This window comes from Acipenser ruthenus, chromosome 4 (genome assembly GCF_902713425.1).
Source record: "Acipenser ruthenus chromosome 4, fAciRut3.2 maternal haplotype, whole genome shotgun sequence".
In the NCBI taxonomy this organism is placed as follows: domain Eukaryota; kingdom Metazoa; phylum Chordata; class Actinopteri; order Acipenseriformes; family Acipenseridae; genus Acipenser; species Acipenser ruthenus.
Window position 1 is genome coordinate 56784508 of NC_081192.1, and position 14177 is coordinate 56798684.

General features: G+C 46.4%; 1 protein-coding gene across 2 annotated transcripts; it reads left to right on the top strand.

Moving 5' to 3' along the window:
- The first annotated feature begins 6160 nt into the window (after positions 1-6160).
- Positions 6161-12711, top strand: LOC117405979 (uncharacterized). 2 transcript variants are annotated; one of them, XM_059022580.1, is made up of 2 exons: positions 6161-6432; positions 10161-12711. In XM_059022580.1, the coding sequence occupies exon 2, from the start codon at positions 10399-10401 to the stop codon at positions 12112-12114; it is 1716 nt and encodes a 571-aa protein (XP_058878563.1). In that variant the 5' UTR covers positions 6161-6432; positions 10161-10398; the 3' UTR covers positions 12115-12711. The 2 variants fall into 2 exon arrangements, with proteins under 2 accessions (XP_058878563.1, XP_058878564.1); XM_059022581.1 differs by having other exon boundaries at positions 10175-12711.
- The last annotated feature ends 1466 nt before the right edge of the window (positions 12712-14177 follow it).

A 14177-nucleotide genomic window follows, 5' to 3' on the forward strand; every position in this document is an offset into this window, starting at 1 on the left:
AACTAAAGCGAGGCTCGTGACACGGTTCTATTGGCTGGGGTTGGATGGCGATGTGAAGCGTTTTTGTGAACGGTGTGGAGAATGTCAGAAAGCTAGCCCTAGAGCCGTCCCACGCGCCCCACTGGTGCCATTGCCCCTAGTGGAAGCTCCGTTTGAGCGTATTGGAGTAGATATAGTGGGACCATTGGAAAGGAGTGCGGCAGGATACACACACCTATTGGTTATTCTGGATTACGCTACGCGTTATCCAGAGGCCATTCCCCTCCGATCTATGTCCGCTAAATCTGTTGCCAACGAGCTTGTGAAAGTTTTCTCCTGGGTGGGGATCCCCAAAGAAATACTTACCGACCAAGGCACCAACTTTATGTCCCGGCTAATCCACGGAACATGTAAGCTTTTGGGGATTAAGACCATTAGGACCTCGGTGTTTCATCCTCAGACCGATGGTCTTCTGGAGCGCTTTAATAAGACCCTCAAGAGCATGCTGCGCAGATTTATCAGTAGTGATGTGCGGTACTGGGATCAGCTGATTCCTCCCCTTCTCTTTGCGATCAAAGAGGTACCCCAAGCCTCCACAGGCTTTTCGCCATTCGAGCTGTTGTATGGGCGGAGACCCCGGGGTGTGCTCGATCTAGTCAGAGAGATGTGGGAAGAACAGAAAGATAATTCGACCAATACAGTCCGGTATGTGTTGGACCTGCGCAAACGTCTTGAGTCTGTGGGAAAATGGGCGCATGACAATTTGCAGCAGGCTCAGCACAGGCAGGAGATACAGTACAACAGAGGAGCCCGATTACGCACATTTCAGCCGGGGGATAAAGTACTTCTACTATTACCCAGTTCTGAGTCGAAACTTCTGGCTAAGTGGCAAGGACCCTTTGAGGTTACACGCCGGGTTGGGAAGGTGGACTATGAGATCTGCCAGCCGGAGTGACGGAGAGAGAAACATATTTATCATATAAACCTCCTGAAGCCCTGGATGCAACCGGAGGCGTTGCTAGTGGCGCACGCAGATGACGTCACCGATCTGGGACCTGATCTTTCTGTGCTGGCAAGAAAAGGGTCGGTACAGATTGCGGAGAATCTGACGCCAGCACAGAGGTGTCAGGCTCAGGGTCTGGTGGCGGAGTTTCCTGACGTGTTCTCTTCCGTCCCGGGGCAGACTCAAGTAGCCCATCATCACATTAATATTGAGCCGGGGGCGTTAGTTCGCCAGAGGCAGTACCGTATACCTGAACGTAAAAGACAGGTAATAAAGGCGGAAATTGAGGAAATGCTAAGACTGGGGGTAATAGAAGAGTCCCAAAGTGACTGGAACAGTCCGGTAGTGTTAGTCGATAAGCCAGACGGGTCAACTCGATTTTGCATTGACTTCAGACGAATCAATGAGAAATCGAAGTTTGACGCTTATCCGATGCCCCGGGTAGATGAGTTGCTGGAGCGTCTAGGCACCGCTCATTTTATGACGACACTGGATTTAACGAAGGGGTACTGGCAGATACCCCTGACCCCGGAATCTAAAGAGAGGACGGCGTTTTCGACTCCCTTCGGGTTATACCAATTTAGGACCATGCCCTTTGGGTTGCACGGAGCCCCTGCCACTTTCCAGCGGATGATGGATCGCATTTTACAGCCCCATCAGCAGTACGCCGCTGCTTACATAGATGACGTGGTTATCCACGTCATCTATGGCCGAGTCATCTGTGTAAGGAGCGGCGGTACTGCAATCCTTGCGGGAGGTGGGGCTCACTGCTAACCCAAAGAAATATGCCAATGGGAAGAGTGAGTCAGAGTATTTGGGGTATCGAGTAGGGGGTGGCCAGATCAGACCGCTGATTGCTAAGGTGAAAGCCTTGGCTGACTGGCCAGTTCCTACAACGAAAACCCAGGTGCGCTCTTTCTTGGGACTAGCGGGCTATTATAGAAAGTTAATTCCGAGCTTCGCTACGCTCGCTGCTCCCTTGACAGACCTCACCCGGAAGGCTGCCCCAAATACGGTTCAGTGGACGGAGTTGTGCCAGAGGGCCTTTCTCGCCTTGAAGCAGTGGTTGTGTAGCAAGCCAGTGCTATGCAGCCCGGATTTCGGTAAGAGGTTCACCCTGCAGACGGATGCGTCAGAGACAGGTCTCGGGGCAGTGTTGTCTCAGGAGGCCCGGGGAAGCGAGCACCCGGTCCTGTACATCAGCAGGAAGCTCCTTCCCCGCGAGAAAAATTATAGTACCATCGAGAAGGAGTGCCTCGCAGTAAAATGGGCAGTCGAGTCACTCCGGTACTACCTCCTGGGGCGACACTTCACCCTTGTTACACATCATGCCCCCTTAGCATGGCTTCACCGAATGAAAGATAGCAACGCCAGAATCACGCGATGGTACTTGGCCTTGCAACCCTATGCCTTCAGGGTAGTCCACTGAGCAGGGAAACTGCATCAAAACGCAGATTTTTTCTCTCAGGAAGGCATGGGGTTGTAAGATTTTCGAATGGACCGGTGGTGCCATTCTGAGGAGGAGGGTATGTGATAGGGGAGAGATCTGTGCTGACTCTGCTGGCGTGTTCACAGTGCTGCAGGAGGGGGGCGGCAGTCATCCAACAACCGCCTGTCAGTCATGGCCGTGACACGGGGAGGTGGGAGAGAGTGTGTGTGGACTCTCCCTCTCTCTGAATGGCTGGGAGGCGGGTCTTGGGGAGATTGTTGGCCCTATAAGATAATGCTCTGCTGTTTCCTCAGGTCTGCCGTTTTAGACGCGCTGGAGGTGCGGAAAGTGCTGACCGGGAGCGAGGATCAGCGGAGAGAAAGGAGCCTCCGGATAGAGAGAATTAGGGAGAGCGGGGTACCTTTGGGCAGAACCCCAGTAGTGAATAGGCAAGCATAGCGAGCCGGGAGAGTAGGACGGAGATCTGGGTCGTGCGGGTAGCGGCGACCGGGATATCGTTGCCAAGGGCAGCACCTTTTTCTTTGGAGGTTTATTACTGTGTTTTATTTTCTCTTTTTCTTTGGTCTTTTGTTTTCATTGTTTTGTTTGAGGCACCTGCGAGTGCTACTGCCCGATCCCTGGTTTACCAGACTCCTGGTATTCTCCGTGGCTCTGTTTACCATCAGTGGTAAGCAGACCACGGACCCACAGCGCCATCTGCAGGCTAAAGAAACCAAATCTCTGCTCGAAACGAAAATAAAACTGGGCACCTGTGTGGTGACTCCAAATACACCTGTCTGTCTCTGCGTCAGTGAATTACCCACCACCCTTCCACAGTGTTGTATAAGCTTCCCTTGCCTAAGCGCTCCAGAGACCTGCAATGGAGAGTGTGTAATAGAAATGTTACAGAAAATAGAACTGACTCGACATAATGTACTGGCATTTTGTACTCCCATAACCTTGGTCACATAACCTTGTATGCTATGCTAAAGATAAGGAACTGCAAGATGCCTACACTGCAGCTGCGGCTGTGAGAAAAAAGGGATGAGCCAGACGTGTCTTTTTGCACGTATACCCAAACCACCCATCCTTTTTATCTGCTTGCTTAGTTTTATGCCAAGTATGCATAGTTATAAGTTTTCTCTTATATGCTAATACCTGAATCATCATTGGCTAACCCTCTGCCTTGCTGACAGTTTTAAGGTATATAAGAAACTGATCTAACTCTGTATGTTGAAACACTGCTCGATAATTTTCTAGCACCCTGTGTGTTGAGAGTGTTTTCAGTTTGCAAACTTAAGAAATAAAGGCCTGTGTGTTTGGAACTCGCAGTCTCTCTTCCTTTTATTAGAATTTCCACGACAGTTTCTTGGCGACCCAGGTGGGACGGCTAGCTCCGTTTGCTGATTGTTCCCGGGGACTTCGAGGTTAACCGTCGACGGGGGCTGCTTAGGAGTGGCTCAGGGAACCACACTCTGAAATAGTTTCGGAGGAGAAGGACCCGCCTTGAACCCGGCTGGGAGCATCGGTGGACGGATACGCCGTACCGAACAAAGACAAAGGGTGAGACTGGTTTTCCTCATACATAAAATAGACCAATTGGTTCAGGTTCTGGGAACCTGATAAAACCCGTTCTGGGAACGGGCTGCGCAGAAAGAGTTCTGGGAACTCTATTGTCTAGAGGACAAAAAAAGAGACCACGTGGTTCAGGTTCTGGGAACCTGATAAAACCCGTTCTGGGAACGGGCTGCGCAGGAAGAGTTCTGGGAACTCTATTGTCTAGAGGACAAAAAAAAAAAGAGACCACGTGGTTCAGGTTCTGGGAACCTGATAAAACCCGTTCTGGGAACGGGCTGCGCAGAAAAGTTCTGGGAACTTTGTTGTCTAATAGACATAGAAATCCTGATCCGGAAACAGGTAAATTAAGTGATTCGACTGATCTATGAATAATACTAATAAGTAATTACAAATGAAACTAGTTAAAAAGATATCGTATGAAATACCAAATATTGAACCAAAAATAACAATTGAAAAAATTAAATGCACAGTTGTAAAAAGTCATACTACTAGTGTAGTTGATCAATATACCAAGCGCACTGTCGGATGGTCAATTAAGAAAAGTCATTTTTCTGTGCAGGTGGTGCAAATAAAAATAGGCAGTGATATAGTGTGGACGACAGATAACCGTGTGAATGAGTGAGTGAATGAGTGTTATCTGATAATTGTGTGTGTGCGCGTGTGGGTTTGATTACAATGGGGTCAAGTAATAGTAAAAAGGAGGTCTGTCTCCCGGACCCGCTGGTTGGACCGGGACGAACGATGGCTGATAAATGGGGTCGCGGTGTTGTAGACCAGGTTGTTCTGTGGCATGAAATAGCTGATTTCCCATTAAAAGGGACCCTGAGTGAAAGAAAATTACAAGAATGTAGGGGAAAGTTAGAAGAGTTTGAGAAGACAAAGAAAGGGAAAAAGAAAAATAAAGTTGACTGGAATAATTATAGAAAATGGGAACGAGAAGCTGAACGACAAATAGCATTGCAGGCTAAAGGCATAATGGTAAAAGCAAGTCAGAAAGATAGTTCTGAGGAAGAAAAAAAAAAAAAACAGAGAAATAGAGATTACGATGAGGACAGAGACTGCCCCCCCCCGTATTGTGTTCCTGTTTCCACAGCCCCTGCTCCTGCTCCTCGGCCCGACCGGCCCGTCCAGGTCCATCAACAGCCTCCGCCCACAGCTGAGAGTCCGCTGCCCGCACCTCCGCCTCTGACATCCACCCCAAGCAACCCGACAGGTTTCCAAGGCGGTTCCCGGTGGACTTGGTCCCCTTGGTCGCCCCCTGGACTGAGCTTCTTATCATCGCTAGAATCCCCTGAGACATCAGGATCTTCCAGCACGCTCACTACACGGTCGGGACCAAAAGGCAATCCGAACAACGCCATTATCATGGCCCCCCTGACAGCGTACCCAAATCCACAGCCAAGACCGGCAGAAGGACAACCGGGACATGAGGACTGGCTGCCAGAGGTCCTGATTCAGCGCACCTGGAGACAAGATGAGATTAAAGACATTGCTAAAGACCTGCCCGACCCAACTAAGGATGCAGTTCAGTTCAGCGAGCAGATGACCCGTCTTGTGCGTCAATACAAACCCTCTGCCGCTGAAATAGGGCACATTATGCGATGCAAATTAAAGCTTCGCTGGGAGGACATCGAAGATACTTTTGACGAAAATCTGACGTGGAAACCGGCAGGGGATGGAGAATATCAACCGCAGTTTGAACAGTTGCTGGACAGATTGAAACGGCAATACCCTGCTAAGACCGATTGGGATGCTATACATAGCTGCACACAGCACTCCAAAGAGTCTCTAGAGGAATATAGACAAAGATTGGAGACGTGCTTCCGCAAACACAGCGGACTCCGACTAGGCACCGATGAATACAACAGTCTTTTAAAAGCAGCCATAATAAACGGACTCGTACCTGCCCTGAATAAACAGGTACGGATGACATGCATTGGATGGGAGACGGCTCCCCTCATTCAGGTTATCGAACATTGCAAGCACGCTGAAAGACAACAACAGAAGCAAGAGAGCAATCAAAAGACAAATGCTGAAAAAGAAGGAGTCAAATTGCAAGCGGCTCAGCTGGCTTATTATCAGGGCAAAGGACCAACCCGAGGCGGATACCAACGCGGACGGGGCGGACGTGGGACGAGGGGTCGGGGAGGGGGAAGCGGAGGCGGTGGCAACAGAAACTTCCACAAACAGGATAAAGACACTAGTTGCTATAATTGTGGCCAGGAAGGACATTTTGCTAGAGAGTGTCAGAGACAGCAGCAGCAACAACAACAAACCAACGAGAGTAACTGGCAGAGCGCCCCCCCACCGCAAGTATCACTATACAAACCGAAACCAGAATGAAACGAGGCAGGGACAGCTGACACCAAAACAGCGAACAAGCAGTACGTGCTAACTTTTTCTAAACCACAAGAAGCCCCCACCGTTGATCTCTTCGTGAATGGTGAGTCATTTGAATTCTTAATTGATACTGGTGCTGCAATGTCTGTCATAAATGCTAGAACTATGCCCAACCCAATGATATCAAATGAATCAGTAAAAACAGTGGGAGCCTCGGGAGTAGTATTGAGGGAGAAAATTATGATGCCTTTACCCGTACAATATGAAGGGAAAACGTTTATGCATCGGTTTATTTTCTCAGAATGCTGCCCTTGCAACCTAGCGGGACGAGATCTACTATGTAAATTCAATTGTGAAATTAAATGTGAGCAAAACGGAGTTACCGTCTCGTGTCCCTTGATGATGGCCCAAATGATTGAGACCCGTAGTTGGTTCTATTCGTGGGATATACAAAACGGAGGTGAACAAATTGAGGAATTATTTAAATTGGCTCGACAACATTGGGGTCATGAAACTGGGTTTATATCACCTTATGCCTTACATTGCACTGCCCTGTACTCACCTTTATCAAGAGATTATGAATTTGAGAGAAAGTGGTTAGCACAACCTCCATGTAACGAAACAATTACATGCACAGCCTTGTATATAGGTTTACGCTTTTGTGTTGCAGCCATTAAACTAAATAGCGATCAGTTTTTACTTTACCACACAACTGACTCTGTGCCACATATAAGCGTAGCAAAAACCGATGATGTAGAGTGGAAAGATACTGGTGTCTGGCTTAAGTCTGTGTTGCAGGTGACTGACTGGCAAAGTGAAGACGGGTTCAAATTTTCCCCCAGTGCTCGCGCTGTTTGCGCTCCTTTCTTTTGGGTCGCGCCTGTCCAACGGGGAATCCATGGGGCAGAGAACCGAGATGCGCCCCCTGAGGAGGCACTGGGAGGCACGTTTTCACCCTTGCTGATCGGCCTCCCCGATTCTCTATGGGCAAAAGATAAGTATGATATTGGCCTTATGAAAGGGGCAGAGCCCCTAACAGTCACACCAAAAAGCACACACCGGCCTAGCCGCGCCCAGTATCCTCTCAGCAAGGAAGCACAGGAAGGCATTGCTCCTGTGCATGCGTCTTTGGTCTCTAGAGGAGCTATCGTGCCCTGCCCAGACTCGCCTTGCAACACCCCGATTCTCCCGGTCCGCAAAGCCTCGGGAGAATGGCGATTTGTCCAAGACCTCAGGTTAGTAAATGACGCGATACATGCAAGGGCCCCTATTGTGCCAAACCCAGTTACTGTTTTGTCAGCTGTTCCCCCAAGTGCAAAGTGGTTTACTGTTATTGATTTAGCAAATGCATTTTTTAGCATCCCTGTTGCAAGGGACTCACAGTTTTGGTTTGCTTTCACCTTTATGGGGAAACGGTGGACCTGGGCAGTTATTCCGCAGGGGTTCACCGAGTCACCAGCTGTCTTTTCTGCCGCTTTGGCGCAGAATCTGGAGGGTTTTGTTCCCCCTGGTGGAAGCAAACTCATACAGTATGTGGATGATTTGCTTTTATGTTCTGAAACTCAGCACGCGTGCGAAACTGATACAAGAGCTCTTTTAGAGTACCTAGCTCGTAATGGCCATAAGGTGTCAAAAAAAAAGCTGCAGCTCGTGTCACCATCTGTAAAATACTTGGGACACGATATTACACCGGAAGGCAGGAAATTGGGCCTGGAGCGTGTCACTGCAATTCTGACACTGCCCCAGCCTGCCACAAAAAAACACATGATGACGTTGCTAGGTATGGCTGGCTACTGTAGAGCTTGGATTCCAGATTACGCTGCAGTAACTCAGCCCCTAGCTGACTTGATACATGGCCATAAGATGACTATGAAAGACACAATTGACTGGACTCCTGACGGACTAACTGCCCTCAAAAAACTTAAACAACTCTTGTCCTCTCCGCCCTGTCTTGGGTTACCTGATCACTCTAAACCTTTTAACCTGTTTGTTTGTGAAAAGGAAGGATTCATGTCCGCAGTACTGACACAAGAGCATGGGGGAAAACAACGTCCTGTGGCTTTTTACTCTAAGCGCCTTGATAACGTAGCCCGAGGGCTAGTCTGTTGCTTGAGAGCGGTGGCCGCTGCCACTGAAGCTGTGCTGGCTAGTGCTGACCTAGTTGCAATGTGCCCTCTAACTGTACATGTTCCTCATGCAGTACATGCTCTCATTTCACAGGCCAAGACAGCACATCTGACTCCAGCTCGTCTACTACATTACCAGAATGTATTAATGACCATGTCACATGTTGTGCTAAAACGCTGTACTGTGCTTAACCCTGCTACACTTCTTCCCACAGAAGCCGATGGAGAGCCTCACGATTGCACCGCCTTAGTAGAACAGGTCTGCAAGCCACGACCCGATCTGACTGATGTGCCCCTATTGAATGCTGATTTAGAATTGTTTGTTGATGGCTCAGCACAGCGCTCTCCAGCGGGTGACCCTCTAGTTGCATATGCAGTAACTACTGCAACTGCTGTACTAGAAAGCGCTAGACTACCTGGCAACCTTTCTGCTCAGGCCGCAGAACTGTTCGCCCTAACCCGTGGTTGTATTTTGGCTCAAAGTCAAACTGTTACCATCTATACTGATAGTCGCTATGCCTTCGGGGTCGTACATGACTTTGGCACCCTCTGGCAACAGCGGGGTTTTCTCACTTCTACGGGGAAGCCCATATGTCACTCTAAACTGGTGGCCAACTTGTTGGAAGCTATTCTGCTGCCAAAAGTCATTTCTGTATGTAAATGCCAGGCACACACTAACGCTTCTGATCCTGTCTCTCAAGGGAATGCTGTTGCAGATGCTGCTGCTAAAGCAGCAGCCGCATCAACTCAGGCCCCTGTGCTCCAAATGGTGTCATTACCTGCCTTAACTGAATCTGTATTTTCTTTACAGGATGTAGCTGACTTACAACACAGTGTGGGACCTGCCGAGATAGCTCTGTGGAAAAACAAATGCTCTTATGATTCTACTCATAAGATTTGGCGAGGACCCACTGGGTTGCCTGCCCTTCCCCGTTCATGTTTCCCTTATGTAGCTAAGTTGGCACACGGCCAAGACCATGTGTCAAAGGGAGGGGTGGTAAATGTTGTTAACAATTTTTGGTTTGCTCCAGGTTTTTCTACATATGCTAACCAATTTTGTGCTAAATGTGTGATTTGTATGACCAACAATGTAGGCCGCAGCACGCCCATGTCCGTATCAGCTCATCCGAGGCCGGAGGGCCCCTTCGAACATGTCATGATGGATTTTATTGAATTAACACCTTGCCAAGGTTACAAGTACTGCCTTGTGATAATTGATGCTTTTTCTAAATGGATTGAAGCATTCCCCTGCAGACATGCCACAGCTATGGCAGTAGCAAAAAGCCTGATGAGAGAGATTATACCCCGATGGGGTCTGCCATCTAAATTGACATCTGACAATGGTTCTCATTTTGTGAACAGTGTGGTACAGAACATTTCTGAAAGCCTACAAATTGATTTACGCACACACTGTAGCTACCACCCCGCAAGCGGAGGCTTGGTGGAAAGAGCGAACCAAACAATAAAAACTAAACTAACTAAGCTCATGGCTGAAACAGGGCTCTCCTGGGTTACAGTATTGCCATTGGCCCTGATGTACATGCGTGGACGCACGCACAGTACTACAGGGCTAGCACCTCATGAAGTGTTAACGGGACGCCCAATGCGGATGCTGAACACACCTTTTCCTCAAAATAGGCTCACCCTAATGGGATGTGAGGATGAAATGGTAAAATATTGTGCTTCTCTTAACAATGTTCTGAAGTCTATTTTTCCCAGGGTAAAAGCTGCCCTACCCGAACCGAAGGAGGGGGCGCTCCACAAGCTCCTGCCAGGGGACTGGGTGATCATCAAAGACCTCCGCCGGAAGCATTGGCATCAGCAACGCTGGACAGGTCCGTTCCAGGTGCTCCTGACAACGCAGACAGCGGTGAAAGTCGCTGAACGATCAACGTGGGTCCACGCCAGCCATTGCAGAAAAGTGCCCTATAGCCCGAAGGGAGATGTATCGCCCCCTGGAACAACGTAGACGGCTCGGATGGCCTTGGGACAGTCAGCTTTGGACCCCCAGAGTTCTGACTGTTATTTTTCTTGGCAGCATATTAACTGTGTTTCTCATCTGGCTCTTAACTGAACTAGAAGATATTAAAAAAGAGCCAGATATTACAAACCACAGCTACGCTGAAAATCGCACAGAACTCAGAACAAAAAGAACATTGCACACATGGAGTGCAGAACATGCTCGAAAACATGCGGACAACGGTTGGTGGGCAATGCTCAACCATACTGTACGGAACACTTTGAACATTACTGAACCTTGTTATGTATGCTCCCTTATGACTCACTCAGCAGAGGAACCTTTTCCCTTGTACCCAGTAGAAGTACCTACTAACACTCTTGGGCCAGCCATGGCCGTAGTCACAGTTACCCGAGGGGGCAGTTTTGGGCAAATAGAATGCATAAAACATATGGAACGTATAGGGAGTTTAAGTAACCAGCTGAAAATGAACCTGTTCAGAGGGGCATTAAACATATACACTGGCACTGACAGAGGACGTAACTGCTCAAAGGAGCATGTTGATTGCTATGATAATAGTACCCTGCCGTTATACACTAGCTGGTGTGAGAAACTAGTAGAAAGTCAACAAAAAACATCGTTGGCCCAAGTTGTTCCCCGAACCGTTCCTTTTACGAATAAAACTCTCTGTTGGTGCAGGGGTAACTTGACTGAGGGGAAATATATGGGTTTATCCTGCTGTAGAACATATGTGTACTATGTGAACCAGTCAACCACTGACCTCTTAACCAGACGGGGGTCAGCGGATTCGACCACCGGGCAGGATCCCCCAATGCCCTTAGACACCCTCTCATTTGGGGAAACCTCTGTACAAGCAGGGCCCATTAATCTAGGACCTGGCGAAAATGGAGCAGGGACATTTACGAATCATTATTGGGTATGTGGGCAGGCAGTATATGTCAGCCTGCCTAAACATTGGTTTGGTTGTTGTGTTTTTGTTACTCTTAATACTACTATGAAAGTCTTCAAGGTTAATGAATCCCACAAAGTACATAAACGAAGAGATAAACGTAGCCAGTTTTTCTCTCCTAATGATGTTCCTTTAGACTCACGCAGGTCCTCCAAATGGGATAAGCTGGGAGGTGCGCTCTTTCCTTGGTTTGGGGTTTCTCAAAATGCACACGAGATTGACAAAGTGGCATATGAATTGGAAACATTGACCAACCTAACCACTGAGGGGTTTCAAATGATGCAACCTGAAATGAGGGCTATCAGAATCATGGTAATGCAGAATCGAATGGTATTGGACATGTTATTAGCTGAGCAAGGAGGTGTTTGCCATATGGTAGGTGAACATTGCTGCACATACATACCTGATGGAGACACAAATCTAACTGAAGTGGTACAGCATTTATCCACACTCCGGGAGAGACTGGTTAGTGAGCATGCCCAGGATACTGATTGGGATCCTTTTTCCTGGATCCAGTCTCTACTGGGAGTTTGGGGAACAAGGTTGTTTCACTGGTTTATATATGGCGTAGTGATATTGTTGTTGTTTTTGCTTATCATAACCTGCGTGAAAAAGTTATGTACTAAAACTGTTGACACTGTTTTAAACATGCCCCTGCTTACTAATGATGACCAGTGTAGTGATTCAAATGATGACCCTTTCAACAAAATGGCAGATGACCTGATGAGTTAAGATAGTGGGGAAAAACTGCAAGTGGGATACGTTGGGTCGTCACTTTGTTCATATTACACTACATGTTAAACTTTGTAAATCTCGCTTTAACTTGTACTATTGTGTGTGTTTTTGAATCCATTTTCTGAATAAGGTTGAGACAAAGTCTCAAAAGGGAGGATATGTAATAGAAATGTTACAGAAAATAGAACTGACTCGACATAATGTACTGGCATTTTGTACTCCCATAACCTTGGTCACATAACCTTGTATGCTATGCTAAAGATAAGGAACTGCAAGATGCCTACACTGCAGCTGCGGCTGTGAGAAAAAAGGGATGAGCCAGACGTGTCTTTTTGCACGTATACCCAAACCACCCATCCTTTTTATCTGCTTGCTTAGTTTTATGCCAAGTATGCATAGTTATAAGTTTTCTCTTATATGCTAATACCTGAATCATCATTGGCTAACCCTCTGCCTTGCTGACAGTTTTAAGGTATATAAGAAACTGATCTAACTCTGTATGTTGAAACACTGCTCGATAATTTTCTAGCACCCTGTGTGTTGAGAGTGTTTTCAGTTTGCAAACTTAAGAAATAAAGGCCTGTGTGTTTGGAACTCGCAGTCTCTCTTCCTTTTATTAGAATTTCCACGACAAGTGCTGCATGGCATTTTTGCCACAAACCGTTATCTTAGCCGAGTGGAACCCGGGGTCAGTGTCCAGTGCCCCTTCTGTCTCGCGGAAGAGACTGTTTTCCATTTGTTTGTGGATTGCCCTCAGCTGCAGCCCTTCTTTTTGTTTTTAGAGAACCTGCTGGCTTCCTTGGGGGTTACTTTTACTAAAACTTTTTTTGTTTTTAGTGTAAAGTATAGTTTTGCACGGAGGGATAGGTGCTCATTGGTTAACTTTGTCCTTGGTCAGGCGAAATTAGCTATTTTAAAATCCCGAAAAAATAAGATTTTAGCCACTGGTTTTATAAATCCTATTAGTGTTTTTAGGATCCTGATGGTCTCCAGGATCAAAATGGAATTTGCTTATTTTAAAATGGTGTACGACCTGGACAATTTTGAGAGACGTTGGTGCATTGGGGAGGGGGTGTGTGCCATGACTGAGGAGAACAATTTTTTTGTTCTTCTTACTTACAATGATAAAAAAAATATTTAAATGTATTTAACATATTCATATATGTACATAGGCTATATTTGATACAAAATGGATACAATGCAATTCAGTGCAAAGGCAAGGAAACACACTATCTTACAATCAGGTAGTTTACAACATGTAAGGAAAAACAAGCAAACAAAGCAAAACAGTTTAGATTTTAATATTATGCAGGGTGACTTCAAATACAGAAACCTTGATGCATTCTCCATTTTCTTCTTCAAAAAAATTAATTCGTTTTTACATTGTGTGTCATATGCATAAATAAATAAATAAAATAAATAGAATAAACAAACTAACATGTTTGTGTTTAATTTGGGAACCTCCTGTCTGAATACGAGAGAGAAATGAAACAATGTATTCTTGCTCTAAATGAGTTGCTGCTATATTAAACTATGTAACAGTGTAATGCATGAGAAAGCACGACTGAACCCTTGAAACAATGTATCGAATTGGGCTTTGTATCGAATTGAAGTATTTGGCTGAAACGCTGTAACTAACAGATAGCACTAGTTTGTGCAATATGAGAATTAAAACGAAATTGTGTTTTAAATAAATTTGACTATTTTACATCCCTGGCATTTTTATTGTGTGTTTGTGTTGTACTTGGTCAAGACCTTATCCTCTGGCCCAAATGAAAGAACCTGGTGCTAACAACCTCAAATCTTTAACTTAATCTGAAGGTGCACTCTAAAAAGTAAAGGTTCTAGTAAGAACCTTTTAGGGTTCCTGGGGTTGATACTGTGGAGGAACCTTTTAAGGTGCTTCGAAGAACCTTTTTACTGGGGTTCCATGAGGAACCTTAGAAACAAGGAGCTTTTAAGAACCTTAAGGTTCTACTTGAAACCTTTTATGTTTATTTACAAACTCACATGCATTATATATATATATATATATATATATATATATATATATATATATA

Coding starts and splice junctions, on each gene's coding strand:
- LOC117405979 (XM_059022580.1), top strand. CDS start 10,399: ATGTATCGCCCCCTGGAACAACGTAGACGGCTCGGATGGCCTTGGGAC.